A 24294-nucleotide genomic window follows, 5' to 3' on the forward strand; every position below is an offset into this window, starting at 1 on the left:
ATTGTGATGTAAAAATTTGGAATAAAAATTGCTGATGAGTAAAAGACTGGAAATAGAAACTGCTGAAAAACAACTGATGAATGCCCCTATGAATACCTGTAACCATCAATTATCGGTGTGCAGTTGGAGGGAAAACTTCCCCCACTGAACCCAGCGCTGTATTGCTCATACTTTACCACATTAAATAATAAATTGATTGCTGCTTGAATATTGGCCTAGTCAAGCTTCTTATTCATAACAGAATCACCTGCTGCTCTTTTAATTCACTCCCTGGCTTTGTTTCATTTTTCCCCCCCAGATAATTTCCCTCATTGTGCAAGTATTGTGCCCTGTTTTTACCTTTTCTCCCTCAGCTTCATGTATTGCAATCCCGTTATTTAAACTGGAACTGATCCAGGAGCAGCACTGCAGCAAGGACAACAGCATTGGGATGGAACAGCAAAACATACACAGAGATGAAAATTATTTAAGTAATCAGTGGGGAAAGGTTAGCTGCTCTGCAAAACCAAGCATTTTAACAGCAAAGCACTGCCATATAATGAGACAGTCAAATATCTCAACACAGGCTCATTTATTTTTATATAAAGTATATAATTATATATCATGTATTTAGAAAGAGACAGAGACGCGGAGCAGGCACCACCTCATCGCCTGAGACTAGCGTTGCCCCCCGCCCACAAAATGGCGGCCGCTCCCGCGCCTCCTGAGGGGAGATGGCACCGCCCTGTCCCGCCCACAAAATGGCGGCGGGCGGGCTGTTCCGGCCGCGCGGAGGCGGCCTCTTCGTCTCCGTTCCTCGCTACACCCGGTCCCTGAGCCCACGCTGCCCGGGGGAACAGGCAGCCCGGTGCGGTGTTCCCCGATGGAACTGGGTCGGCTGGAGTATCTGCAGGCGCTTGTCACCGAGTTCCAGGTGACGGACAGCACAGGTAACAAACGCCGCTGCTCGCTGGCCCTCTCCGTGTCCAGCATTTCCTCACACCCCCAACCCTTTTCCTTTTCCCTTGCAGAGGCCAAGGAGCAGGTACTGGCGAACCTGGCCAACTTCGCCTACGATCCCAGCAACTACGAGTATCTGCGGCAGCTCCAGGTGCTGGACCTGTTCCTGGATATGCTGACCGAGGACAACGAGACCCTGGTGGAGTTTGCCATGGGTAAGGGCAGCCCCGAGCACCCTCCGCTGTCACCGGGGCAGGGACACCGGCCCCGCGCTCCGTTTGGTCCCTAACCCGCCCCAATGCTCCAAAAACAAACTCACACTGTGCTGATAAAGCCTCGTTTAGTGCAGAATGGGAAGGAAGTCAGAGGCAGGCGTGTCTTCCATGTCCGTACAGAGCTTAATGAAGACACTATCTGGAAAGGATTTTAGTTTTTTATCCCAAACACTACCTGATTAACCTTTTACTGAAATCTCTCCTGTAGAGATGCAGTCATTAATACATAGATTATTCCATTATACAGGTCCATTCTGCTATTGGCAGCTGGTATTCTAGAATGCTTACTTGACAATTTTAATAAATCTTTTGAAGAACTGCCTTACCACGATTTTTCATGGTCTGAACATAAGCTAAGGGGCCAGATGCTGTGAGTGGTTCTGTGAGATGATACTAAATGGATTTGATTTTTAAGGTGTGTGGCTGCATCTCGAAGTTTCAAGTTTCAAACATTCTGTGCTTCTTGGCTACTAACTCTGTTACCTCCATTCTCTGGCTTTCTGTAGCACCTGCAATAAACTGCTGGCTTGTGTCTTCCAGTAGGGATGAGTGGGCATTCCTGGAATCATTCTGTGGAAGCAGTTATGTGCAGCAGTAACAGTGCCCTCTAATGACACGCTGGAGGAGTGTGCTCGTGGAAAATCGTCTGAAACAATCAAAAACACCTGGCCTAGGGAATCTTTAAGAATTTTCTATCCATACAGAAGATCTGGATGTTAGAAACAGCATGAGCGGTGAATTTGCATCACCTCAGACACTTTCCTCTTGCCATTCCAGGTGGTCTTTGCAACCTGTGCTTGGATAAAACAAACAAAGAGTACATCCTGGAGGCCAACGGGGTGGAGTCCATCATCAACTGCCTGTCCAGCTCCAACGAGGAGACCGTGGTGTCGGCCGTGACCACGCTGATGTTCCTGACGACGCCGCGGTCGCGCGCGCAGACCACGGCGCTGCCCGTGGTGGAGTGCATGCTGCGCTTCTCGCTCTCGGCCAACACGCGCCTCAGCAACCTGGCCTCCATCTTCCTGCAGGACTACTGCAGCCCTGCGCAGGTGGAGGAGGCCAGGAGCCTCAGCAGGCACACGGCAGTGGGCATTCCTCTGCCCAAGGACTGAGCAGGGCTGTGGAGAGGGGAGCCTCCTGCTGTTCTCACTTTCTGCTCAGCAGGTCTCTTGACAGCAGCATTAAAGAGGGGAGTTGGTCCCACCAGTGCTGGGGTTAACAAACAGGAAGGAACAGCACTAACACAGCAGCTGGGCCAAGCACCTAGCTAAGCCTGCAAATATTTAAAATAAATCAGGTCATGGCTGCACATTGGAAAGTGTTTCGCCAAGTGCAGCTCAGCACCCAGCTTGCACAAACAACCCTTCCCAGCAATGAGGGGTGTTCTGCTCAGGTTATTGGGTGGAATTATGTCCACTCCAGTTCCTGGCTAGTTGTGCTACTAGTCTCCCCTTCAGTGCCCCTGACAAGTGATACTAAGTGTCAAGTCACTGAAATGTCACAGAAATGCATTCCTCCTGCAGAGAGAGGAGTTTCCCTGCCCTGGCAATTCACAATCTCTCCATCCCTGTGGCACTAGTTACGCCATCCTCTAATCATGGCACAGGTAGCCAGCAACACAATCACTACATAGGGCAGGCTGTAGCTACTCTATAAATGAAGAAGTGGAAAGTTTGTCTTTTATTACCACTGGTGAGAAAGGTGAAGTAATTAAAAAAAAAAAAAAAGGAAGGGGGTCATGGCAGTCCAGCTCATGAGAACAGCTGTCTTGTAAAAGCTTCTGTTAATAAAACATTAACTTAAATGCTGTGTAATCATTTCTGTGTGAGAAGCACACAGGCCAAGAAATCAAAGCCAGCCCTGTCTCTTTTCATTATCAGCCATGAGGCAAGAGAAAATCCAATAACCAGGGTGGCTAAATAGATAACATTTAAAAGATTTGACTGTTGAGCCCAGTGCTTCCTGTCAGACACCCACACTGGGTCTGCTCACGTGTCAGACCCTTCTTCCTCTTTTTCTCTCCCCTCTGCCCCCAGACAGCACAAAACAAACAGGAGGTTAAACACACACAAAAATCCAACCACAGCTGCTTGTAGTTTATAGTTTCTCTTCTCCAACAGCAAACATCCAAAACACTACGGAGATTAAAAGTGCAGAGCAGTCTTCCAGAAACCCAGAGCACTGTGTCTGACAGGAGCAGCTCTCTTCTTCTCTGGCTGATCCCTGCAGTGACAGTGCCTCCTGGGCATGGCAGGGGATGGGCTGGTTGTTTCCTGGCAGTGGGAAGAGCACAGCATCCCCTTCCTGGACTACTGCCTGCGCTTGCTTTCCAGGATGGCCTTCCAGTCGTCGGCCCAGGAGCGCAGGCGCCGGCGCGGGGCCGGCAGCTGGAGGTGCCGGTTGTGGCAGCAGGTGAACAGGATGTGCTCCCAGCTCGGCTTCGGCTCCGCGCCTGTGGGAAGGGGGCAAAGCTGGAATCAGCTGGAATCAGCTCCCCAGCCAGCAGCCAGCCATGGAAATGCTGTTCAAACCTTGGATGGTGTCCTTGTCATCAAACAGCAGGTCAGCAGCCACCACGGTCTTGTCTCGGGTCAGAATAATCCGCTCCACAAACTCGGGTCCCAAGTGTTTCTCTACCCACTTATACTGCAGAGACAAGGAACAGGAGAAAATCCTGCTGTGCTCTCAGTTTGCACATCACCCCTGTCAGACCAGCCCTAATAGAGCAATTTCTTCCCCCTGTAAACCTTATCTGTGTCTAGGAATCCCCACATGGAGACTGGCTGTGGCCCAGGGTGCTGATTAAACCTGTTTGTGTGACAGCCTTCACTCAGCACTGCCCTGGCTGTGCCCAGCTGGGGAGTTTGTGAGAAGCACTGGCTGCTTGCCCAGAGCACATGGGTTGTACCCATCTAAGTCGTTCCAGTGATCAAAGTCCCCCCTTCCATTCTGGTACCACAGAGAAAAAGGATTTATTCCAACACTACAGCCTCCTCCTCCACACAGCACTGACCTCTTCTGGGACATCTCAGGCTCCAGACTTAGACTGAAGTAGGTTTTGTTGGTTGGTGGTTCTCCAGAGTAGAATACCCTGGGAATACCCCATCCCTGTGGGTCACACTACAACAGTTCCTTTGCTGACACAGCTGGTCCCAGCCCAGCTCCAAGAGCCCAGGGCTCACATGCTCCACAGCAATTCTGGCACCATGTGGCACTTGGAGATTGCCTGTCCTGAGTTACTGCTCTGTGTGTGTGAGAACCTATCCCTCAGACAGGGACTGAGGGAAGCCTGGCAGCTGGAGCAGCTACTGTCTCTAGAAAGGAGTAGCTCCATCTTGGGTAGTATGAAACAGCAAGGCCTTGCAAAAGCAGCATTAAACTCAATAAAAACCATTCTCTCCCACCTTTTCCACGACGCAGTGCTCGTAATTCCGGAGAGGGCTCGTGCAAATGAAGACCTCAGTACTGAAAAGAAACAGCTTTTGTTAGCAGGCAAGTGAAAGTGTGTTAGATCCTGGAAAAGGGCTGCAGGGTGCAAAGTGTCCTTACTCCTGCATGTGGAACATCTCCTGCACAGCTTCCAGGGCTCCTGGAATTGGATCCAAGCTTAGGAAGAAGCCAGGCGACTCATAGACACTGGCTACCTTGGCCTGCAGGAGACAGAGGACCATGAGCAGTGGCTGTGCCCTGTCACATCACTCTCCAGTCACCCCCTGTGTAACAGCCTGGTGCTTCCCCCCAGCACTGAATTATAAAATGTCTCACCTTTGGGTTCTGAGAGAGGTCCAGCTTGGGCACACAAGAAGGAGAAGTTACTTTCTGGTGGCTCATGAGGAGGCAGAGCTGCCCCTGGCCTGGCTTTGCTCTCACAACCAGCCCCAACCCATTGCAGTCTCTGTGGGGGCTGAGGGAGGCAGAGCTCCCACCCCACCCCTTCCCAGCAGGTATCTTTCAGCTGGCTCTGATGAAAACCAAAGGAACAAAGTGGAGGCTTCTCCTCCTGTCACATTTGGCTGAGATTAGCTGAGGGCTCAGGAATTCACCGGGGAGGGCACACACAGGCACTGCCCATCAGCCTCCTTCTCCTTCAGAGCAAACAGGGTACAGAGGTGACCATGCCAATGGCCAGGCCAGCACAGCCACACCTGGGGGAATCCCTTCAGCAAGAGGGAGGGATGAGGATGAGAGTGCTGGGAAAACTCCATGTCTGTTGCTTCTTGATTTTCAACCACCCACTTCAAATATTGTTGAAGGAGCAGGTGGCCTTGGCTCCAGCCTGGATGGAGCTGTTCCCCTGAGGTCATGGGCTGGTGAAAATCTGCTCCAAAGAGTCTGAGACTGCAGCAGGAAGTTCACAGGTGATCCCTGTGCTTCCCCGAGAACTTTTGGCTCTGTGAGAGGCGATCTGTGCACCCCATGAGCCCCATCTGGGCTGGGTGTGAGGGTGCTGTGGGACACTGCTCCCCTCCCAGGCCCAGCACTGGGCTGAGCTCTGTGATCAAAAGGGATTTATCCCTTTTGGGTCTGCACCTGCTCTTGGTGTAAACCTGCCTTCCACACAGGCAGGTGGGATGCCACACCAACCAGACAGGAAATCAATGATAAACAAGTGGTGAAGGAGGTTAGCTTGAAAGGTAGAATCATTTTTAAGTGAGTGTAAATAGAAAAGAAACGAGATTTCTGGAGGAATAATGTTATCCCAGGCTAATGTAGCCAAAAATGGGTCCAAAAGGTATTTAATAGGATACAGTACAGCGGTATCTTTAATCTCTGAAAGGAAGAGCAGTATTTCCAGGGCAATTTCCAGGTAGGACTGTCCCTTTTCTTCTTAATTTGCTGGTAAGACATTTTCACACCTTTTATTATTAGAAAATTTACTGGTTTGAATCCAGCTCTGGTTAGTTAATTTTAAGAATTGCTCCCTGGTGACTATTCAGTGGCCTGTGTTAAACGAGTGTTTCACAGCAGGTCACAGCTGAGGGGTTTTCCCATTCCTTATCCCACACCCATCATGGCAAAGGACCCACAGCAGCACCAGGGCTGAGGCCCCTTCCAGGCCTAAGTTTCACCTTCAGACAGAGAGGTTAAGCTTCCAGTATCTCTTTACCCTGAGACACACAAATCTTAACTTCCTTGGGGTCACATAGTGAACTTCAGAGGTGGCAAAGCAGCATTATTCCACAAGCATCAAAGTCATATATTCCCATGCCACTGAACTGTTTGGAAAACTTAATTCATGTTTAGTATTCTTCAAAGGCAGGCTGCAGCATTTGCTTAGAAGTATCCAGCTCTTTAGACTCCAGCTGAAGGTCTCCTTGCTCTACACCACCAGTGGAACATCAACAAAAACCCATTTCAATTAAGCAGCAGTGAGGAAGAGTGAGCATTAAGCCAGACTCCCAGATCCTGAAGCTCACTCAGTTATCATCACCTACAAATGCTCATAAATCAACAGCCAGGAAGTTGGGAGCACTGCCTGATTTCACACGCAGATCAGAAGAGGTGAAGCAGCCTGTCTAGGTTCAGACATGGCAATCAGATCTGCCTGGATCTCTGTTTCCATGCAAAGCCTCCCTGATCCCAGCAACAATTCCCTGGAGGTGTTCCAAGGAGACTGAATTACAGACTTGGGGCTCATGTCTGAAAGCTTTTATCCTTCAGCAAGACACCAGAAACTGGCAAGTTTCCACCACATCACAAAAAAGTCTGGCTTTGTTGGAGAAAGAAATTTGTTTTGATGGCTCTTGGAACCAGAAGCCATTTCCTCTCATAAAAAAGTGACTAGAAAAAGAAAGTAAAACCATTTCCTTTCCTCACGTTCATGCCACCAGTGCTTTCCTTGCATTAGTAAGATGACAATTTGGATACAAAACTGGCGGGACTACATCTGTCCCTATGTTTTCCCATTTGCAGGACTTCAAAATCATTCTATAAATTTTTAGATTTCCACTGGTGGAGATGTTGAATCCTTTTACATTCCCCACTGGTGGGGATGTTGAATCTTTTTCTTGAAACTGCCTGGGGCCAGGAAACGTGGGGACAAATCCCCACCAACAAAATGGCCACACACACAGGAGGGGAGGTAGGCAAGTGCAGTGAAAAACTCTTCAACAAAATAAAATGGATTAGAAGTCCTTCTAAATAAAACGGATTTACAGTGTGGAATCAATGATCAACTTGCAATCAAAACAGAAACAAAAACAAAGTAATGGCTCAAGTTTCAAGGGGCAGTTGCTCAGCACCAGCTAAGCATGAACACCACTCAGGAAGAGGCGATGCATAAATCATCATCCCAGCACCTCCCAGGCCCTGCCAGGAGAATATCCCACACCTTGGAAGTTCATGGACAGACACAGCTGACACCTGCCACAAAGAGACCCCCTGGTGTCCAGCTGACCCCCTCATGTCCAGCTGATCCCCTGGTGTCCAGCTGATCCCCTGGTGTCCAGCTGCCCCCCCTTGGTGTCCAGCTGATCCCTTCATGTCCAGCTGCCTCCCTGGTGTCCAGCTGATCCCCTGGTGTCCAGCTGCCCCCCCTTGGTGTCCAGCTGATCCCCTCATGTCCAGCTGCCTCCCTGGTGTCCAGCTGATCTCCTGGTGTCCAGCTGATCCCCTGGTGTCCAGCTGCCCCCCCTTGGTGTCCAGCTGATCCCTTCATGTCCAGCTGATCCCCTGGTGTCCAGCTGATCTCCTGGTGTCCAGCTGATCCTCTCATGTCCAGCTGCCTCCCTGGTGTCCAGCTGATCTCCTGGTGTCCAGCTGACCCCCTGGTGTCCAGCTGACACCTTGGTGTCCAGCTGACCCCCTGGTGTCCAGCTGCCCCCCCTTGGTGTCCAGCTGATCCCCTCATGTCCAGCTGATCCCCTGGTGTCCAGCTGACCCCCTGGTGTCCAGCTGATCCCCTCATGTCCAGCTGATCCCCTGGTGTCCAGCTGCCCCCCCTTGGTGTCCAGCTGATCCCCTCATGTCCAGCTGATCCCCTCGTGTCCAGCTGATCCCCTGGTGTCCAGCTGATCCCCCGGTGTCCAGCTGCCCCCCTCCTTTCAGCACTGACAAACTGCAGGGTGCATTTCCCTGCATGGCCCCACAAACTGCCCTGTGTGGGCTGCTGGCTCCTGCCAAAGCTTTCCCTACAGCTGGAGCCAAGGAGAGACATTCCACAGGGATTCTCCTGTCCCACAGACACTCTGTAGAGCCACAGCAGAACAAACAAGGACTCTGGTTTTTAATTAATGGATGGAATTTGCATAAACCCCAAAGGAGCCTTACATCTTTAAAACTATAAATTTACTGTTCTGCCAAAGATACCTGAACCAGCCCAAAGCCCCAGGAGATTACTGAAGGAGACAGACACACAGCACAGATCCATAAAACTTATTTCCTTAGGAAGTCAGGCTAGAACAGTAAGATAAGAGCTTTCTGTCACTGCTGGTGTGCTGGGATCCAAACCAGTTATCTGGTTATTTCATTGCCACACCTAAGGTCTGGGGAGGAACAGGATGAGCATGAACCAAATTAGGGCATGGGGATTCCAGAAATAGAACAAAGGGCAATTTTCTCATAGATCAGATTGTAGTCCTTCCAAAAAAGAAAAAAATAAAAATCATGACCCCTTGAATTACCTGCACCTTTTCTCCTTTTTTTTTTTTTTTTTTTTTTTTTGTTCACGGGATTCATTTAAGGAATACTCATTTAAACAAAAAATCATGTTTGTTTATGCTATGTAGTAGCCAAATTTATGTCTACTGACTAGCTTTTGACCATCAATAGTCATTGATCTGAACTTGGCAGTTTGGAGCCTGTGGAAATGCTGACTGGATCCAGCACTCCTGCCCCTTACTCTGATGCAGGAGCCCTTACCTCACTATGGAACAGGAGTGAAATGAATGTGAATTGTCATTTCTTAGCAGTAAAAAACTCCAAGGCCCAGTACAGGATCTTAAAATGAGCAATGAACTTCTCTGGGAAAGTGTTCAGCACAGCCTGGATCAGCAGTTTCCTTAGAGTCCTGTAAGGAACCAGACTGGCCTGTGGTGACCAGAAGGAAGGATGAAGTCTGGATTCACAATATTTCTAATTTTGTGTTTCATGCAGCCTTAATTTGTGCACTGATAATCAGGACAGCCAGCCCTTTACAGAGGGACGTGTGTGTGGGAATTCTGCCATCAAACCATTCACTGAACCATCTTCTTCTTTACCTACTCATGTTCTTGCTCTTGCTTTGCAGCAGAACAATAACTTAAAGCTCCCTGAGCGCTCTGCACACCCTAACACTGCTCCACAGCAGGACAAGAACTATGTCTGTTCTATCTGAGTTAGTACAGAACAAAATCCTGTAGCCATATTCCCTCTGCATGCCCTGACAAGCTGAGTGCACAGCAGGTAAGAGATCAGGAACAGCAGGAGAAAGCTGGTGGAACACCCTCCATCCATGCAAACCGCTGCTATTTTTAATGCTTGCTAATGACTGAATGAGTAACAGAGAGATCTGCAAGGCAAAATTACAAATACTGTAAATCCAGACTTCACCCTTCCTTCTGGTCACCACAGGACAGTCGAGGACCCTGTAAGGAAATGGAACAGATGCTGATTCAGACTGTGCTGGACACTTTCCCCAAGTTTATTGCTCATTTTAAGATCATGTACTGAGCCCGCTGGTTTTTTACTGCTAAGAAATGACAATTTCATTTCCCTCCTGTCCTACAGAAAAGTGCAGGCTCCTGCCACTGGCTGATAGACAGGAATATGAATCCAGTCAGCATTTCCACAGGCTCCAAACTGCCAGAGTTCTGATCAATGACTATTGATGGTCAAAAGTTCCTGGAACTAGGAACCTGTAAATACAGTAAGTAGGCACGAATTCGGTTATTAATTACATAAACAAACACGACTTATTGTTTGAATATTCCTTAAACGAATCCCATCTAGACAAAAAAAACCTGCAGGTAATTTAAGGTTTTTGTAAAAATCTCTGTTCCCAGGCTGAGCCTTGCAGAGCCCGGCGGGCAGGGAGGCTGCGCTGGCCCGCACTCACCGCCAGGTCCTCCCGCAGGCTGCGGTACTGCTCCCGCACCGAGAAGCCGCGGCGCTGCTCCAGCTCCACGCGCGGCTCCGCCGGGAAGCGGGCGCGGAACTCCCGCAGCACGGCGCCCTCGAAGTCGGCCAGGACCCCGTCCATGTCCAGCAGCACCCGCAGCGGCGCGGCCGCGCTGCCCATGGCGAGCCCGGAGCGCGCCCGCCGCTGCCGCCCGGAGCGCCCCCGTCCCGGCACAGCGAGCGCGCTCATGCATATGCAGATATCCACATGAATATGCATCAAGGGGCGGGGCGGAACGCCCTGAGGGCAGCCCCGCGCGGGAACAGGGCCGGGCTCCAGCGGGAATGGAGCAAAAGCCACAAAGGCCACCCCCGCCACCGCTCGGGACCCCGCCAGGTCCCGGCCCGAGGAGAAAGGAGCACAGAGCCGCCTCAGCAGCACGGAACCATCTTCTGATCCATCGAGGAGCATTAACAAGCTCCCCTGGGCACGAGGCGTGCAAAGGAAATATTAATTTATGGATTAAATTAATATGCTCTCTGTGCAGGGCACGGTGTACATCAGGGAAGCCCCTCGATGGAGGAGCAGTCACAGCAAATCCAGTTCGGTAGGTTCAGCACCCCAGGGCAGGGCTTCTCCAGCAGGGATCTGGAAAGCCAGGGTGCTTTCAGGCTTTCAGGGTGCTTTCTTCCTGCAGAAGGGTGGGAAAAGCACCATAAAACACAGCAGCCCCATAGAGTTGCTCTGCTGTGGCTTATTGGGCAGCAAAGCCCTTCCAGAACAGCAGAGAACTTCATGGCTTGGTCCATCTTTAGGGTCTTCTGTTTGTTTTTTTTTTTTTTTGTTTTTTTCTTTTTAATGAGGAAAATAAACTTTTCTCAGTTTCCCTTGAGGAAAAACAGTGTTTTGGGTAAACCATAATATATATCAAGCCATATTCCACAGTTCTCTGATCTAGAAGCCAAAAAAGAAGAGATAAGATTTTCTCTTGAGGGGAAGTCAGCATATATGGTGGTGACCTCAAGCCAGGTGTAAGAACTCTCCTCTGTTAGAGCAGGGAAGGTTGGCTGACACAAGGACAACTGAGAACAAAGCAAAACCAAACCCGTGAAATAAAACCCACACAGGAAACACTGCTTCAAAATTTCTATATTATTTACTTTTAAGCAACAATCCAGCTTTGTGAAATTACAACACACACTTTAAAGGATGAGATTTTCACCTCATGGTCAAGCACCAGCATGATCATGCACAGCATTGAGTCAGTTGTAAAAAAAAATGCCCTGTAATTCTTATTTATATGATCCACTCCACCTTCACTGAATAAAGTCTGAATCAGCCCCTTCCCAGCGCTAGGCCAGGTGGCTCTGGTCATCAGCCCTCTATTTGGCACAGACCTTGTGTCAGAGTAGTCCAGTATCAAGATTTCTTTTGTTTTTAAAGGCAGCATGGTGTACATTAACCACTTAATGATTTATATGGCACAGCAGGGCTCAAGGCATTTACCACATGCAGTCAATGAAGACTTTTAGATACCTAAATCCCACATGTGGAGGAAGGGACTGCTCTTGCTGATTGTTTGCTGGCCTGGTTAACCAGGATTCTAGACCCTTGTAAAGCTAAGGGGTTCTAAAAAAAACTCAGTACAAAAACCCTCTAAGCACACTTAGAACCAAGCTACTCTCCTTTGAATTACATTACAATACTTCATAAAGCTTTCCCTCAAGTCTATCACTAGAAAACACTCATGTCACTTCCAGTAGATCTGGGGGAAACACAGGACAGAAGTGGAAAAAAACCCTTTAATTTCAAAAAAAGATGGAGTACATAAAGTGCTTCTTTTTAATGAAAGAAATTTGAGATGTACAGTCAGGCTCAAGTTGTGCAGTTCACAAGCATGGGGGAAAGAAAACAGACACAAGTTCAAAACAGTCAGGAAGGGAAAGGTTTAACCGAGCACTAGGCTGGACTTGCCACCGGGTGGATTTCTCCTGGAGGGTGCAGGTGCTGGTGCTACTGGGCTAGGAACAGGTGCAGCAGGCAGGGACTTTTCTTCACTCTGACCTGGGGCAGCTTCTACATCAGCCTCAGTGTTTTCTAGAAGAAAAGAAGCTTTTAAAGTGTTTGATGTGGATGATGAGAGCCAGATGTTTGGCTGGCTCAGACGGAAGCTCAGCTCCTGTCAGGTTTCTCCAGGGGTACAGACACACTCCAGTGCTGTCACCCACTGGCAGGGCAGACTCAGCCCTCAGAAGTGTTTCTCAGATCAAATCTGAGGCCTTACAGCTCAGTCTCAGGCCCTCAGCAAGAGCCACATTCAAGCCAGCTGCAATTAGGGGACACCAGCAATCCATTTTTTAATGACAAGCAGCTGAAGGCATCCACATATAATCACTCAGTGTTGTGACTGTGGCATTGTCACTCAGGTCTGAGCAGGTGCTGGGAGCCACAGCAGCACCAGCAAGAGCTCAAACTGCATCCCAAATTCCCTAACTGGAGGGGAAAGGATCTGACACACTTCTGAGGCTTCACACAGGACACACCAGGGAACAGCCATGCATGGGGAGGCTCTGATTGTACACTCCCTGGAGAGATCATGATAGTTTATTTTAAATCCTTCTGAGCAAACCACAAGTAAAGACAGGGCACAGAAGGAATTCTTCACAGGAAGCACTTTAGATACTGGAGCAAACAATGTACCAACTAATTGTTGACAATTGAGTACAGCACCTCACATTTTTACAGATTAGCATGACCAGTTCTGAGCCAAAGGCCCAAATCAGCACCAAGCAGTCCCTGATATTGGGAATGAAGATGAACCTCACTTGTTTTCAACAGATCCCTTTGTTTCCTCTCATGATCACTAATTCTGGGTTGGGAGAATTCAAAGAACTGCTGCACATTCAGCTTAAGCTTCATGATTTAGCAGATCTTGACCAATTTTCCTCTCCCAGCCTTCTCCTTCAAACTGAACAGGCACAACTACCCAATCTCCCCCCACAGAGCAGCCACTGCACCCCTTCATCTTCTCCTTCACCTTCCCTGTGACCTCCACTATAACCCCCTGCTCATCATGTGTCAAAGACTGTACACACAATCCAAGATATGGGGGTATTACCATTGTTTACAGGAAAAAGTAAGTAATTTTCCACCCTCTCCCTGATGACATTCAGTATTTTGCTGGCACCTCCAAACATCTCAAAGAATTTCAAGGGGAAGGACTCGAGGCAGATCCTGGGAGTGCCACAGCACAGAGCTGAACACAAGGCTGCCATGGTTTAGTTTTTGGGGGGTTGTCCCCCTCATCCCCCAGATTCATTCCTTTACACTTGCTTACACAGGGATTATCCTGCCTTTATACCTGCCTGCCTCATTTAGCTGAGTCCTTCTGGCAGTGAGATTTTCCCACCATCAGCACAATTTGACTACTTGAAAAAGGAAATATCACCAACAAAACTGGAGACTTCACTGCTCATTACCTTTTCCAGGTCACAGACAAAGGCACTGAATAAAACCACCTCCAGCATCATCTCCCATAGCTCATTTTTGCAACCTGAAAGGTAATTACTAAGTCCTACCCTTTGCCTCCTATTCTTCCTACCCCCAGCAGCAGCTTTCCTCACATCCTGTGTCAATTCTGGTTTTTTTCCAATGCAAAATGTTATCAGAAACACCAAAACCCAACTTTTGCCCACTGAACTCCCTCTGTATCCATGCTTATAATAATCTCAAAGAACTCCAGCATCTGAGCAGAGTCCCCATGCACGCAGGAATAATCTCCACTAGAGATCCTCTGCTGTGCTCATTAACTGTTTGTTTCAGCTGTGCTGGGTTAACAGCACATTTTAAGCCTGAAGCTCCTGCAGCTGCTGAGTCAGCAAGGGCTGAATGTCCCTGCCTGGGGACAGTCCCAGCACTGTGCAGGGCCCAGGCTCCACCTTCCTGTGGGTCATGTACACTCAGGCACTGCCTGATTCTCCTTGGCTGCTCGCATTCATTCAGCTCACACTGCCCCTGAATCACAAAGGAAACAAGAATTTCCAGCACAGGAGGCTTTGGGGAAAGTTTCTGTAGCTCCTTGTGTAGCTGATAAATGTTAGCACTTCCCACATAATCAAGGTAAGTTTGCCAGCCTGATGAGTGAAGTGGTAAAACCAACAGGATCAGATAAAATATTAAAGCTCCTCCCTTCTCAGAAAGGGTCTAATTCCTGAAATAGCTCCCTGCTCAGTGCACTCCAAGCCACTGAGAACTGATGCCCAGAAAGGAACTACAGCTTCCAAAGAGGAAACAAGAACCCTGCTGCAAAATAAATCAGTTTTTTAACCTAGACAAGCTTGATTAATAAATATACACATCCCACCTGACACATACTTGGGGTTTTATAATCAGTCACATAGAGAAAATAATTCCCATATTCAAAAGATTAACCATTTTTTTAACTACAGAAACCTACTAAGAATCTGGCTGTGCTGTGAAGTTGTCAGCAGACAGCTTTTGCTTGGAGGTGTTCATTGTTCCTTTCCCAGCCCCACAGACAGCCCTGCAAGGCCAGTACAAGTCCCAGGTGTGCCAGTGGGATGTTCAGCAGCCTAGGTCTGCCATCCCACAGCAGGAAAATCCAGGGGAGGAGGGACAGACAGACCAGACACACAGTCCACTCAGCTACAATACCCAAAGCAATCAATGCTAGGAATTAATTTAAAAATCCATTAGGATGTTCAGGTATCTGCCACAGACACCATTTCCAGGACGCATTAATTTCTACTCCTTCCTAAGTACTATCAGTGAAAGTTTAACATTCAAACCCTTGCCTGCCATTTTTATTTAATCTTGGCCACCATCAAAAATTTAATTTTCAGTCATGGCCACAACAAGAAACAATCCCAGTTACTTTCCATAACAGTTGCTTTTTAACCACCTCCCAGCACAGCTTCCCCTGACCCTTGATAAGAACCTCCTTCACTGTCACTTGCCAGAAACAAACCAAAAGACAAATACAACACCTGTGAAAATGTGAACTTTTTAAAAAGTCAGGAATACCACTTTGCACTCTGAATTTCAGCCAGCCCTGTTTCTGCTTCCTGGCATCTCAGCCATTCTCACCTCCCTGCTGTTTGTGGGATCTCCTCTGCCCTGTGGGGAGCTGGTTTAAACAAACACCAGGAAAAGCAGCAGAGCCCTCAGAGCAGTTTTCTTCTATTAGCAAACCACATCCTCCTAGTCAAGGCATGAACACTGGATGCCTACAGTGCTAATTAAGATTGGACAGACATGGGAAAGAAATCCTAGAGCCTGTACAGTTGGATTAGAAGCAGCCTGCTAGAGAGGATACGCTTATTTTAGGCACAGAGGTAGAAGAAATGTTCTGGAAAAGCTCTCTCCCCTCCCAGCAAGTGTCCTTTCAGGACATGGAGGTGCTAATGGCCCCAGGGATGTCCCACCACTCCAAGGTGTTGAAAGAAGCACTTGGAAAGCAGCAGTCAACACACGAATTCCTGTCATCAGGAAGTCAGATATTCCTAAAGGGGATCTTGCAAAGGAGGCATTTCCAGCCTCAGAGCTAGAAAAAGCACTTCAAGGGGAAATGCCTGTTTACAGGAGATTTACAGTATGCAGATCAACTTCCTTGGCAAAAATCAGCATTTAAAAAGCAACAGGAAGTCAAGAGCTGGTTAACACAGACACTTGCAGAAGCAGTAGCTGGGTTTGATTCTTCCTGTGAATGTGGAGTTTGCTGTATCAGAGGACAATGGGAAAGAAGCAAACTGCTAAACTAAAGTCAATTATGTTGACTGTCCTATTTAATTATAAGCAACTCTAACAGCTGCCTGGCCTTTCAATAACTGAACTCTTTGCAGTAGTTTCCACCTTACCTTCCAGTACTCAGACAAATCTTGGCACCAACAGCTGCTAGCAAAATAAACCAACAGGACAGTTCTCCTTTTTAGCCTGATGAGCAACAGCATTCCACATTTCCCTCCATGCCCACACTCCAGTGAAGCAGCTGGTCACTTTGGTGATTTGATGGGTTCCAGGGACAACCCCAGGCTGCCTCTCTCCTAGTAAATGACCATTTATGGATCCTACATCTTCTTCTACTGCAAAGCCACCTGCAACAGGCTTTTACTAGAGGAGTCCAAGGAAGTTACTTACCAAAAATGTCACCACCAACATCTCCTCCCTAGAAAAGAGAGAGGAGGAACATGTTACTTCTCATGTTTCATAAAGCATTTTCCTATTCCATGGAGTGGATACTCCTCCATGGTGTGACCATGGTGTCTGGGCACACTGCTCTATGCGGCACTGCATTCTGAGCTACAGGCTAACGGAGGCACTTTTGGAACAGCAACAGGCTCTGAGGGACAGATCCCAGCAGATTCTGAGGGACAGATCCCGACAGGCTCCGAGGGACAGATCCCCACAACTCTGAGGGACAGATCCCAGCAGGCTCTGAGGGACAGATCCCAGCAGGCTCTGAGGGACAGATCCCAGCAGGCTCTGAGGGACAGATCCCAGCAGGCTCTGAGGGACAGATCCCCACAGGCTCTGAGGGACAGATCCCCGCAGGCTCTGAGGGACAGATCCCAGCAGGCTCTGAGGGACAGATCCCCACAGGCTCTGAGGGACAGAACCCAAATGGCTCTGAGGGACAGAACCCAGCAGGCTCTGAGGGACAGAACCCAAATGGCTCTGAGGGACAGATCCTAAATGGCTCTGAGGGACAGATCCCCACAGGCTCCAAGGGACAGATCCCCACAGGCTCCAAGGGACAGATCCCACCAGGTTCCGAGGGACAGAACCCAGCAGGCTCTGAGGGACAGATCCCCGCAGGCTCTGAGGGACAGAACCCAAGATGCTCTGAGGGACAGAACCCAAATGGCTCTGAGGGACAGAGCCCAGAGTGGCACAGTGGGCTCTGCACTCATAATTCTGCAGATTGAAATCATGGATTTCAATTTCAATTTCTTAGAGACTCACTTATAATTTAACCAGTTCTTTATTTGTCTAACATACTTCTAGAAGTTGAAACAGATATTGGAGTAATCCTGATGACACATGGCACATTTGTTACTCCCACAGTGAAGGACAGAGCTGGGTAAGAACACTTTATTGCACAGAGCATCCCAAATCAAGCAGCATTGACAGGATCCAGAATATTCCCACTGCCCAGCAGCAAGGGCAAAAAAATTACACCAACAGCAACAAGCAAGAGTGGAGTATCCTCTGCTTTCTACTGAGCAACTCTTTGCATTTATCTGTTGGCAAGGCCAAGAGCATGTGTTCTTTCCAGGGTATTTAACTTCATTTGTGAAACACAGATCAGCTTTTTTCCCCTGATGAAGTTTCCTTCACTACATAACAGTTCAACATTCTTTAAATGCTGAATGTGTTTGCAGGCTGCAGCTTGACACAAAGATAGGGATTCTCCCAGCAGCAGGCCAAGGTTCTCCAATGGCATCAGATTTATCAACTTTCATAGATCTAACATTGCTAATTACACAGTGAAACTGCAGAAATTTGGATTAAAAAATAGCACAGAAACTGACACAAATGTATCACCTTAAGTCTCCAGCTGTTCGCACCCGAATTACTGCATAAAAGTAAAGTATTCCACATGGGAAGAATCTGTTTGCAAAGCTAACCACAGTATTTAAAACAATTTCGAAAAAATTAGACTAAACAGTTAAATTTAAAGCTGAAAATATACCACAGAAAATAAATTCCTTTATATTTGAAACAAGAGTCGCTAAATTGAAACAAGACATTTTTTATACCAAAGAACAGTTTTGTGACTTAAAGCTACAACTAGTAACAAAAATGGGTTGTGATGCTTGATATGAATTACCAAAATAAAACCTAAGATAAAAGATGTCGGCTACAACGTTTCAGATAATTGTTTATCCACCCAGTTCTTTTTAGAAAACCTAAGGCTGGAGAGTTTTAAATAAGATTTATTTTTTCCACTTTGTTCATGCAAATAGAGGCTATCCTACATTCCTAGGGATCTAAGTTCAGACAAATTACTGTTTTTTTACTGAATTTACTGTGTTTCAAAACAACCCTGTTTTTCCCATTAAATATAATTACATATCTAGCAAATTTTACTTAACACCACTACCACTATAAATTATGCTCCATATTGCTACTAGGTAAAGAGTTTATTTAGAAAATAACACACCTGATGGTATTATTAAAACAAAAAAAGCACTAAAACGACTGAGGTAAGAATTTGCTGGGATGTGAACCCAGGTTTGTTGTCAGACCCACACAGAGTCTGCTGTAGTAACTGTTGTTTGTGAGATGTTTAAACCCACAATCACACACAGAGCTTAAATTGGATTTCACATCACTTCATTACTGTCTCAGCAATGAGATGGGTTAAGAGCTCTACAAAGTGGTCCTTGTGAAAAATCCAGCCCTTTCTTTCTCAGCATACTGGAAGAGAATCAGATGGAAAGGGGAGCCTTCATGAAAAAAACAAATTTGAGAGAAAGGATTCAAATCCTACAATGCTTCCAACTGTGTGAACATCCGTGATAAATCAATCCCACACAGAGTGTGAATTGTCCATTATCAGGCTCTTTTGTAGTCAAGTACTGACCTTGGGATCTACATAGTCTCCACAGTTTGCTTCAGTTGAGTTTGTTCTTTGTGGTCCAGAGGATTCACAGCTGTCTCTGGTTTCACCTGGCTTAGCCCCTACAACCAGAGATTGAGTCTAATCAGGTTCCAAGATAAACTTAATGTGAAAGCAATCATAAATAGTCACAGGTTTGGGTACTTTGGGAGAGGTTTTTCTTTGAAATTAGGGCTTTACCAATCTAAAAAGTCCTGGTCCTTTAGACAATACCTCACAAATTATTGTCTTACAGCAGCACCCCATGCAGTGAGAGTGTCATTTAAACAGATTGAGTTTGGGGTCCCAAGGCCCCCCATACTGGCAGAAAGGGAAGCTTAAATCCAACTGTGAGAACATGAGGCTAAACTGCCTCTGAATAATCAAGAGCAAGCAGGGCTACTCCAAACAGTAAGGCTCAAGTCCACTTGTGTGACTGAACTTGGAGAAACTGCATTGAAAATACAATTCTCTGCTTGCCACATGCCTAGCACTCGCATAAAATAAACCCTTCTGGAAGAAATTAATGAGAAATAAACGATTCTCTGCAAGCAGACATCATTTATAACCCCAAAGTACCAAGAAGGAAGGGAACTCTGGTTTCCACACCAGCCACCAGCAGCATCAGGCTGAGCCACGAAATGAATCAATGCCCATCAGCAGATGTGGAAACAAAGCACTACAGCCTCACCTGCTTTAGCCCAGGAAGGGGGGTTCTCCTCAGGAGTTCCAAAGATGCTGGATGCCATTTTGTTCCTCCTCACGGGCTGTTCTTGGGGCTCATCAAAGCCCAGGGAGAAGTTGGAGCCGCCGCCGGGAGGACGCAGCACTCTGTGGAGAGAGGCAGCTTCACACCCTGTGCCAGCCCCAGCTGCACTCCAGCACATCACCTCAACCATCCAGGTAAGCTCCTGCCAGAATTCCAGCCTGGCACTGCATCTCCACTGCTCTTCAGTGGCACTTACAAAAATAAAACACTCTCGTGCTCTGCTTGTGCCCTTGCTCCATCCAGTATCACGCCAAGGGCTGGTCCCACCACTCTGAGCCAAATCAAAAATAAAAATAACTATGTGGGCATGTCAAATTCCAGCTTTTTTAAGAGTACCCTGGGAAGGTTCATTTTTAATCATCAAACTGGCTGCACAGCAAAGACTGAAGCTTGAACCAAAGGACTGGTTGCACCACTGATGGCTAGGTGCTGCAGCCTTTATTTAGATTTGTTTCCTCAGGAAAAAACCCTCAAGTCTGCAGCATGCTGCTGGTCTAGAAGCAAAAGTTGAAATTAAACAGCTTGGAGTTGACTATTATTAGGAGAGACACGTGTACAAAGCTCCAGATATGTAACCTAAATCTAACAATCTGCTCTTAAACACAAAAGAAGCCTGCTCAGTACTTCAAGAGCTTGATTGCAGTCTGCTTTCCAACCTGCAGAACCCAACCAAAATCAACAGCTGCAGGAAAATAAATCTTGAAACATAAACTCCTCCCGATCTTATTTTCATAAGCAGGAGATCTTTTGTTAGCTGGAGAAGCCAGACAAGAGCCAGGAGAACAAAACTGTGTGTGAGAACTTTCAAAACTCCCAGGGATGTGAGGACACCAACTGAACCTGGGGCTTCTTGGGCTTTCAAGACCTCCAGTGCTCCAAAATGAACACCAGGGCAAATAAGGATGGTGCACGCTTCTTCTTCTTAACAAATAATTTAATAAATCAAAGTTAGAACATGAAGCAGTACTCAGCCTGTTCATGCTCCAAACCTGGGAATTCAACACAAAGAGCATGTCCAATTGTACAACTCACATCCCGGGAGAATTTGTGTCTGTTACATTCCAGTCCACAGAGCTCAAACACCCCAACGGCAAGGGAGAGTCCTAAAGGTGTGTGACATGGATATTTACTGTTACATAACCAGAAAAATACTTTTCCTAAGAAAATTCTTTTTCTAAGGATTACTAATGTTCAGCTGCTAATGGGAGGATCCCAGCACACTGGAGATCATGTTTTATTGTGACTTGTTTTGTCTCCTTTCTGAATCAAGATGCCCGTGTAATGGTCTTGAATTACTCCTTTATATTTTTTTTCTCTGAGGAAATGTATAGAAGGTTTATTTTTGTGGTTATAGCTGTTGCAGTCAATAATCTGAAGAACAGTCTGTTCAAAGCAGGGCTTGCTCCCAAACCTTAGATCCCCTCTTTTTAGCACAGCAGTGAAACCAGTACTCTCTTAAGGGCACCACAGTTTCCACTGACAGCCTTAATGACATTAACAGAATAGGCAACTGAAGGGGGAAAAATATCCATCACTCAAACTGTTAAAAATGAATAATCAATCCCTTTTACCAGCCTCAGGTAAAGGCTGGCAGATTTTATTAGAAGCCTCTCACAGCCTCGAAATGCTGTAATCTGCTTTATGAAAGCCACGTTTAACACTTGAAGCAATGAAATGCTGTTAAAATTCCACCTGATACCCAGTGATGTCCACCGAAAATCCACCCACGCTCCAGGAAGAGCTCTGGCAAAAGGTTTGGAAACAAGCTCTGTAAAGATTTTTTTTTTTTTCACTTTAAAAATCACCCTGGAACGCCAAAAGGGAACAGGAAGCATCCGCTTTGTCAGGCCAACACCTTACTGAAAAAAGCCACGATAGCGTGGAAAACGACACGATCCTCTCCAGCTGCGACTGCCGAGAGCGCGGGTGCCCGGCCCAGCGCGGTGCATCTCCTCCAGACCAACCTGCCAAGTTTTCTTTGTTTGCAGACGGGCTCCGCTTCGCCCCCGCCCCTTCCAGCCGCGGGTCGCCCCCGGGAGCGGTGCCGCGGCCCGAGGGAACGGGCGGCCCCGGCCCCGAGCACCGTCAGCTCGCGGACCGAACGGGCACGAACCCCCCCACGGCAGAGCGGGGCGGGCAGGGGGGCCGGGCAGCGCAGACAATGGAGCCCGCCCGGCCCCACCCAGCCCGCGGCGGCTTCGCGGGGCCGAGGGGCGCGGGGGCCGCGGCGATGGGGGGAGACAGGCGGCGGAGGGGCGCGGTGCCCCCCGCCCCCGCGCCGTGGCTGCGCGGCGAGGCGGGGAGTCGCCTCCCTTCTTTGTTCGGCGGCGGCGGCGGGGCCGCACCGAGCGGCCCGGGCGGGTCTCGGCAGCTCCCGCACCTCCCTCCCCCGGGCACGGCGCGGCCCCGGGATGCCCCCGCAGCCCACCCGGGTGGGCGCGGCCGCCCCCGCCTCCGGCCAGCCCGCCCGGCAGAGGCCGGGAGGAACCACATGCCGACAGCCCCGGCCTGGCCGGAGCCCCCGCCCCGGCACCGCGCCCCAGCACCGCTCCGGACACGCCTTCCCCGGGACCCCCAGCCCCACCGCCCTCTGGGTCCCAGCGATCCTCGAGGCCCCCGCAGACCTGGAGCTGTTCCTGCCATTGGGATCCATGCCCGAGAACGTGGCCGTGGTGGTCATGGCGGAAGGGTCGGAGCAAGGGAAGGGCTCTGTACAGTGACGGTCCCGGGGACAGAGCTGCTCCTGCCCACCGCCCCTGCCGCTACCGGTGACAACTGCGGCCGCCGCCCGCACCGCCCCAACTTTTATAGACACCGCAAGCCTTGCCCAGCTTCGGCCTTCTCATTGGGCGGTTCAAACGCAGTCGCGAGTTCTTATTGGACAGCGCCCTGCCATTCTCCCACTTGCCCCGCCTCTCCGTCTATTCCGAGGCGCCTTGCCTCACCGCTAAAAGCCCATTGGTGAAGCACTACGTCTGCTCTGCGGTGATTGGCTGTGGGCGGTGGCACTTGCTGTTGGTGATTGGCGGAAGAGCCGTCGTTCATCGCCGGCGAGCTGTGATTGGCTCAGCCGCACCTGAGGCCAGACAAAAGTCCCCGCGGCGCTGCCCCTGCGACGGGCCCCGGGAGGGGCCGGGCCGTGCCGGGCGGTGTGGGAGGTCCCGGAGGTCCGGGATGTGCGAGCGTCCCGTCGCTGCTTCCGCCGCCTCCGCAAGGCTCCTGTCCGCACACGCACCGCCCAGCACACGCCACCGAAGCGGCCGTCGCGCCACCAAACCCACCCCTGGCACCCCCCCGGTCTCCCTCACACACAGTGCCGTGCCCGGCCCGCACAAGCCCCGCAGGTGCCTCAGAGCTGTCACGGAGCAGCTCCAAGGATGAACCGCAGCGAGGCCATGGCGGTGCGGGACGGGCTGGCACAGGGCTGTGGTGGCTTTAGATGTTGGATCTGACAAGGGCTGGGACACAGCCCAGGGCCTGCAGGGCACAGGCCTGGTGGGGAACGCCAACACTTCAAAAATCATGGCGGAATAAAATAATCTGCAATTTATTATTTTGGATTATTGCATGAAAATTGAGTTGCAGCACAGCCAGTGCAGCTGGAGTACAAGGCCCAGCACTGCTGCTCACAAGGCTGCACATTTTGGGTCGTGCATCTCCCTCCAGCCCCAGCACAAAGCTCACAGGACAGACTTTAAACCACCACAGGTTGGCTGCTGAGCCATCTGTCACATCCACCTTTGGCTTGGTGACTGGGGGCTCCCTGAAACTTCCAGACACAGATGCCTCCCTGATCACCTTCTACTCCAAACCTAAGCATCAGCAATATTATTTCAATGAGCACCTGCATAAAGGAGGAAGAAAGGGGAAAGAAAATCCATCTTTTCCAGCTACCCCCCCAAGTTTCCACTAATAACAGCCCTTAATACCCCCAAAACACTTTCAAAAGAAAAGTATTGTTTTGGTCTGGAGAACACAAGGATTGTGTTACATCTCTCTATGCTTAACATGAGTCGTCCAGCATCTGAATTAAACACCAGCCTTAATATTAACAGAGATCATGAAAGACAAGAACTGTTAAATGTACACAAACAGGACCAATGTATTATTTTTTCTAATCTAGGATCCATTTTGAAAAATCCTGCTTTGTTTTTTTTTTAAGCTCCAACCACTATTTAGATCCCCAGGGAATTCTCTGTTGCATCATTTTTTTAGAGATAGATTAAAGGGGAATTTTAAGTAACATGACACAGTTGTTTTAATTCTATTATCCCTTAGGCTTGGGCATTAAGAAGTCAAATGATAGCTGCACACAGGTAAACATCTGCTCTCACAGGTAAACATCTGCTCTCTCAGGAACCTGCAGAAGTATTTTGTCATCTTAATGCTTCTTATTCAAAGCCACAGGATTTTACTCTTTAATTTGTACCCCTGGGACACACACAGAGCCACTTCATAAAGTCAGGATGAAGAAAAACCTGTTCCCTATGACACAGCCAGTTTTCACACTGAGCTTTAGAATTTCAAACCTTAAGTGTTTCCAAGGGGCCCCACTGATCTCTCACAGGCCTGGCTGCAGGGTGGACCTTAAATAAAAGCGGCTTTTCTGATTATTCATCCACTACAAAATGGATAGTTTATGAAGATGGCT

At 48.7% G+C, this 24294-nt stretch overlaps 3 protein-coding genes across 5 annotated transcripts; 1 reads left to right on the forward strand and 2 right to left on the reverse strand.

Annotated features, from left to right (window-relative positions):
• The first annotated feature begins 740 nt into the window (after positions 1 to 740).
• Positions 741 to 3303, forward strand: ARMC7 (armadillo repeat containing 7). Its single transcript, XM_058817340.1, has 3 exons — positions 741 to 929; positions 1011 to 1154; positions 1992 to 3303. Exons 1-3 carry the CDS (start codon positions 863 to 865, stop codon positions 2327 to 2329), a joined length of 549 nt encoding a protein of 182 aa, XP_058673323.1. The 5' UTR covers positions 741 to 862; the 3' UTR covers positions 2330 to 3303.
• On the reverse strand, positions 2935 to 10468 carry NT5C (5', 3'-nucleotidase, cytosolic). Of its 2 annotated transcripts, none has more exons than XM_058817338.1 (5): positions 10252 to 10468; positions 4767 to 4867; positions 4622 to 4682; positions 3749 to 3863; positions 2935 to 3669 (listed from the first exon to the last, which is right to left on the reverse strand). In XM_058817338.1, exons 1-5 carry the CDS (start codon positions 10432 to 10434, stop codon positions 3527 to 3529), a joined length of 603 nt encoding a protein of 200 aa, XP_058673321.1. In that variant the 5' UTR covers positions 10435 to 10468; the 3' UTR covers positions 2935 to 3526. The 2 variants fall into 2 exon arrangements, with proteins under 2 accessions (XP_058673321.1, XP_058673322.1); XM_058817339.1 differs by lacking the exon at positions 10252 to 10468 and adding an exon at positions 4983 to 5048.
• A 917-nt stretch (positions 10469 to 11385) lies between these two features.
• JPT1 (Jupiter microtubule associated homolog 1) lies at positions 11386 to 22407 on the reverse strand. 2 transcript variants are annotated; one of them, XM_058817206.1, is made up of 5 exons: positions 22268 to 22407; positions 19566 to 19705; positions 18860 to 18957; positions 16411 to 16438; positions 11386 to 12351 (listed from the first exon to the last, which is right to left on the reverse strand). In XM_058817206.1, exons 1-5 carry the CDS (start codon positions 22321 to 22323, stop codon positions 12203 to 12205), a joined length of 471 nt encoding a protein of 156 aa, XP_058673189.1. In that variant the 5' UTR covers positions 22324 to 22407; the 3' UTR covers positions 11386 to 12202. The 2 variants fall into 2 exon arrangements, with proteins under 2 accessions (XP_058673189.1, XP_058673188.1); XM_058817205.1 differs by having other exon boundaries at positions 11386 to 12366.
• Between the last annotated feature and the right edge of the window lie 1887 nt (positions 22408 to 24294).

The sequence above is a fragment of the Ammospiza caudacuta genome, chromosome 19, assembly GCF_027887145.1.
Source record: "Ammospiza caudacuta isolate bAmmCau1 chromosome 19, bAmmCau1.pri, whole genome shotgun sequence".
Taxonomy (NCBI): domain Eukaryota; kingdom Metazoa; phylum Chordata; class Aves; order Passeriformes; family Passerellidae; genus Ammospiza; species Ammospiza caudacuta.